Raw genomic sequence first — 4,893 nt, 5'->3', positions numbered from 1 at the left:
ATGGTCAGCGGCCGGTGGAGTGATTTACCCGTGTGCTCTGGAGGCAGTCCTGTGGGTAGCTTGAAGGGAGAAGAAGGAAAAAGCGCATTTGTAGATTCTTCTGCTGATGTGGCTTTGTAGCTGAATGCTCTCCTGGCAGAGTGCCTGCCTTTGATTAGAAAGCATTCCCCTCGGTTGTTCTTGCAGGTACTGATGGTCTGCCATGTTTTGTTTTGCGTTTTTGTGTGTGCTTTTTCCTGCAGGGAGATAATAGGAGGTGAATCGTGTATCCTTTCAGCAGCCTTCTGTTAAACTTGGAATACCGGAGTTCAGGCAATTGAACAGATGGATAATGGAGACTGGGGATATATGGTAAGTGAGCCTGTGTAAGTGTGTGCTGTGCGGAACAACTGGGCTTTCAAGATCCTGCAGTAGGAATCCTTCCAGATCTGCCTTGCGTAGATCCAGAGCGTGTGAAAATTAAAACTGTGCATGTTACAACAGCTCACTTACACTCCCTGGAGTGCTTCGCCTTGCATGTGTTTGTGGGGAGAGCTTGTACTTCCCAGGTACAACCAGTGAGTACTTAACTGATGCCTTAAGCTCACTGTTACCAGTTTCCTAACACACAACAGCTGAAGATGGTTTGTCCTTCCTCCATATAATTTTAAGGACTTTGTAATTTTATTTCTAAAGAAAAATATTTTCCCATGTAAACCCTGTCTCAAAGTAGACCAACGCATCTTGTTTTGCTCCTCTTCTCTTTCTCTAAACACTGTGCTGCCCTGCACATGTCTCTTTTCTCTGCCTGGCCATGGTCCTAGTTGTTAGGGTTGGTGGCCAGATGGCATTTATGTTCCTTTCTCTCTTGCTTCCTCTTGTGCTATCTGGAAGCTGATGCAGACTGGTTTGTGCTGCCCCCCTCTTCTATCCAACATGCTAATTTGCTAATAAATATTTCTTTTTAGAGTTAAAAGCTGAAAGTTCTTTTTTGTTTGCTTGTTTTAATGATGCCTCTTAACCAGAGCATGGATTATTTCGGTTGTGAGCTCTTGGACCTACGTCTAAACCTGCACTGTCATCCTCTTGAGAGAGAGAGGCTTAAGACTTGTTCAGCTGATTTTGTGTGTGCGTGTGTGCATGTGTGTTCTAGAATGAGACACAGATTGTGAAAGTAAGGAATGCTCATGGGCCTCATTCAGACTAACTTGTTCTTCAGGAAATCTCTGTTCTCATTTCCCCATCTGTAGAATAGGAAAAAACCTTGTTGCCCAAATGCAAACTTGCTCCTGTGACAGTAGCTCAGTTGTTAGGATTTCTGAAGCCTTCTGGAAACGTGCGTTCTGAATGTTAAGTATCATCCTGTCTAGTTGCCAGTTGTGCCTTGTTGCTGGGTGGCTTGGGCTTGTTCGGGTTTAAACACCGCTTAAAGGCTTCAGATGGGAGAGGCGTGATTCTCCCCAGAGCCTGCAGTTTTCAAACGGTATTTGCCATGTGTGTCAGTGAGGAGATCGAATCTTCTTGTGGTGGCTTGATAAACTCTACAATTTCTCTCTTTCTAGATGACTGATCCAGTCACGCTAAATGTGGGTGGACACATGTATACGACATCCCTCACAACTCTAACGAGATATCCTGACTCAATGCTCGGGGCCATGTTCAGGGGAGACTTCCCCACTGCCAGGGACTCTCAGGGCAATTACTTTATTGACAGAGATGGACCACTTTTCCGTTATGTTCTTAACTTTTTAAGGACCTCAGAGCTCACTTTGCCACTGGACTTCAAGGAGTTCGACCTACTTCGGAAGGAAGCGGACTTCTATCAGATTGAACCGCTAATTCAGTGTCTTAATGACCCCAAGCCGCTGTATCCCGTGGATACCTTTGAGGAGGTGGTGGAGCTGTCCAGCACCCGGAAGCTTTCCAAGTACTCCAACCCGGTGGCTGTCATCATCACGCAGCTCACCATCACGACAAAAGTCCATTCGTTACTGGAGGGCATTTCAAACCACTTCACAAAGTGGAATAAGCACATGATGGACACCAGGGACTGCCAGGTTTCCTTCACTTTTGGGCCATGCGATTACCACCAGGAAGTGTCGCTCCGAGTCCATCTGATGGAGTACATCACAAAGCAAGGCTTCACGATCAGGAACACCAGAGTCCATCACATGAGCGAGCGTGCCAATGAAAACACAGTGGAGCATAACTGGACTTTCTGCAGACTGGCACGGAAAACAGATGACTGATTCTGACTCCACAGGAGCCACTTCAGCCATTAGCAACTTCATTGGACAGCAAACCCAAGCGAGTCTGGATTTTGACTAAAGCAACAATGTGGGCTGTTTTTTATATGACTATTTATTGTTTATCAGTAAGGGCTGGAGGAGTTCCGTTCTCTAGCAGCTCTGTCCTTTTGTCCTGTTCAGAAAAAAAACCATGCATGTGCCTGTTCAGTCAAGACACCTTTTTGTTTGAAAGAGGGAGTCCGAAGAATTAGTACAATGGGGTATTTTGTGTCATTAACACGATTCTCTGACGCAACTGAAAGAGCTAAAATTACCTCCGTTGAAATGGTTTCTAATATATCTAATGCTACAACACTGGGAGCAAGAAACAAAAAGAATTTAAAATGCAGTTGGGGAAAAGCTGCTATTGTGTAGACTAATTTAGTTTCTAAATCAATAAACAGTATTGTAATATTCTAGGAAAACAAATCCCACCCTTTAAAAGTACTTGATAAGTACAGTTTCTTACAGTTATGACAACTGTTTCTTTCTATGCATATAAATCAAGCAACCAAATATTATCTGTAGCCATGGAAATATGATTAGAAATATTTATATTGGATTCTAAATGCAAAATGTCCCTGTGGTAGAATTCTTATTTTTAATGCCTGGTGCAATATTATTCCCAAGTGTAATGCCTGCCAGCAAGAAGCTAATAAAAACATGAAATACAGAATACTATTTTGCATTTTCTTTTTGTCTTCTAGAACTCTAATACTTAAAAAACCCAAACCCAACGAAACAACAAACCCCACCCAAACCTTGTTTTTTCTGTGCTGCGGAGTATTTCAGATGCTCTGGTAGGGCTCCATTCTCCTCCATTACTGATGTACTTTGCTCCTTTTCACGTTAATCGGTTGACTCAGCTGTCCTCATTATAGAAAAAGCTTGTGTTTTGAAAACTGCATTACGACTAACAGAAGGATGGCAAGTGTTTGTCCTGGCTGAAGGGACAGGGGTGGAGGGGATGCGCAGCCTAAGTGCTTGGGGCTGCTGAGTAGCATCGTCTGGTTGGTCAATGATTTATCTAATGACTTACATATATAATTTTAACTGCAGAGTGCTGTTTGTGGTGATGTTCGAGTCAAGGCACTCAAGGTCTGTGTTTTACTCAATTTTGTTTAGCCATTTCTGCTTATCTTGGGCACTTTGTCATCATTAATAGGATTCCTGGTTACGCTCCAACTCGAGTGCTGCTGGGAGTAAGAGACTCGGTATCTGTTTGGAATGTGCCCCGTTCTTCCCTGCAGCTCTTGTCGCAAGTGTTACTTCCCACAGCTGCTTCGCTCTCTGGGCTGTGCGGACCACAGCTCTTGGGGGGATGCAAGAGGGCCTCTGGATTTCTGTGGTGGTTGCTGGTTCTTGAAGGTGGGAGCTTTCTGCCCCATCTCTCACCCAAAAGGCCTGTCTCGGGGGTGTATTTCTGTGTCGCACTTTGTCTCCTCCTCTTCATACATTGCAGGGTTTCTGGCTTTTGTAGTAAGAGGCAGTAAGAGCTTTATTCTTCTTATCAAGCGGGACAGAAAAGTTGGACTGCTGAGGCTCAGAAAAGTGGTTGTTTCTTTCCTGCAACACGTGGTAAGAAATATCTGTGTTAACTGGCACTGAGTTACAATCACAAGATGTTCTTTGCAACCCTGAATTTGCCAGCAAATTAATGACTGGCCTGGATCCGCCTGCCCTTTCCGTAATTATGAAGTGTAATAATTAGAGAAGCAGTATTCCAAATAACACACTTTATTGGAGCCCAGGATTTATAGAACGGCCGTATGAGCAGCTCTGCTAATGGGAAAGTAAATGTTGCAGCCCCGAGTTGGCATCAGCTTTGTCCAAATCTCCGTTAGCCAGGACTACGCCACTGCTGAGCAAGGTACGAGCTATTTTAATTGTCCAAACAGATGTACTGTCTAATATTCCTCGTGATCTAAGAGAACAAGGTGTTCCAAGGAACCAAGGACTGTCATGTTACCCTCCTTGGATTTTTCAGTGAATGAGGTTTGCTGTTGTTGTTTTTTAAGGCACTGTACAGATACAACACACTGAGGGAGAAGCTCATGATGTGAGGTGGTGGGTTTTTTTCCCCTTAATTTTCATGTAATGGATTTATAAAAAGCATAAGGCAAGTGGTGTAGTTCTGATGCGATCGGGACACTTCTGGGCTAGAAAACAGCAAACCCTAGGCCATTTCTGACTAGACTGCCTCATCACCGTGGGTACCACTCAGCACTGTTTGGCTTCTGTCTGATTAATTCTGAATGGCTTGCTGAGAATCTTCCTTCACATTTGTTGCAACTGCAAGTAAGCAACGGATTATTAATTCTGATTAGTCATTACTGATGCTTCAAAGTGTACTGCTGCACAAAGAACAGGAGGAAATGTGCGGCCTTGGATCATGGTCTTCACAAATGCGACAGCTTGTTGTGGAGAAGTGGCTTCAAATACCTCTCGTAGGCTGGGCTCATCTGTTCCGAGAGAATGTGGAAGGGAATTAATGATAATTAAGCAAAGAAAAGGCTGGGGTTTTTTTCTTAAGAATGATCTCTGAAATATCAAAAGCTACACTATTAAAAAAAACAAACAAAACCCAAACCACCAGCTACTTCAGCTAAGTGCAAGATCTCTTTCC

General features: G+C 43.8%; 2 protein-coding genes across 2 annotated transcripts in view; one reads left to right on the top strand and one right to left on the bottom strand.

The window, feature by feature from the left end:
* Positions 1 to 242: 242 nt before the first annotated feature.
* Positions 243 to 2,849, top strand: KCTD6 (potassium channel tetramerization domain containing 6). The gene is made up of 2 exons (XM_010139351.1): positions 243 to 351; positions 1,542 to 2,849. Exons 1-2 carry the CDS (start codon positions 325 to 327, stop codon positions 2,226 to 2,228), a joined length of 714 nt encoding a protein of 237 aa, XP_010137653.1. The 5' UTR covers positions 243 to 324; the 3' UTR covers positions 2,229 to 2,849.
* A 1,817-nt stretch (positions 2,850 to 4,666) lies between these two features.
* The window catches only part of ACOX2 (acyl-CoA oxidase 2, branched chain), a 17,123-nt gene continuing 16,896 nt past the window's right edge, over positions 4,667 to 4,893 (bottom strand). Inside the window, exon 14 of the mRNA XM_010139353.1 lies at positions 4,667 to 4,729. Within this exon, the coding sequence (XP_010137655.1) occupies positions 4,667 to 4,729 (63 nt within the window). The remainder of the gene's footprint in view (positions 4,730 to 4,893) is intronic.

This window comes from Buceros rhinoceros, unplaced genomic scaffold (genome assembly GCF_000710305.1).
Source record: "Buceros rhinoceros silvestris isolate BGI_N320 unplaced genomic scaffold, ASM71030v1 scaffold15597, whole genome shotgun sequence".
Taxonomy (NCBI): domain Eukaryota; kingdom Metazoa; phylum Chordata; class Aves; order Bucerotiformes; family Bucerotidae; genus Buceros; species Buceros rhinoceros.
Note: the sequence above shows the minus strand (reverse complement) of the source record. Positions and strands in the feature narration are given on the sequence as shown.

Bases quoted from the DNA above. Each gene is read 5' to 3' on its own strand.
- KCTD6 (XM_010139351.1), top strand. From the start codon at position 325: ATGGATAATGGAGACTGGGGATATATG. The intron at 352-1,541 runs GTAAGTGAGCCT...CTCTCTTTCTAG, and splicing joins ATGGAGACTGGGGATATATG to ATGACTGATCCAGTCACGCT.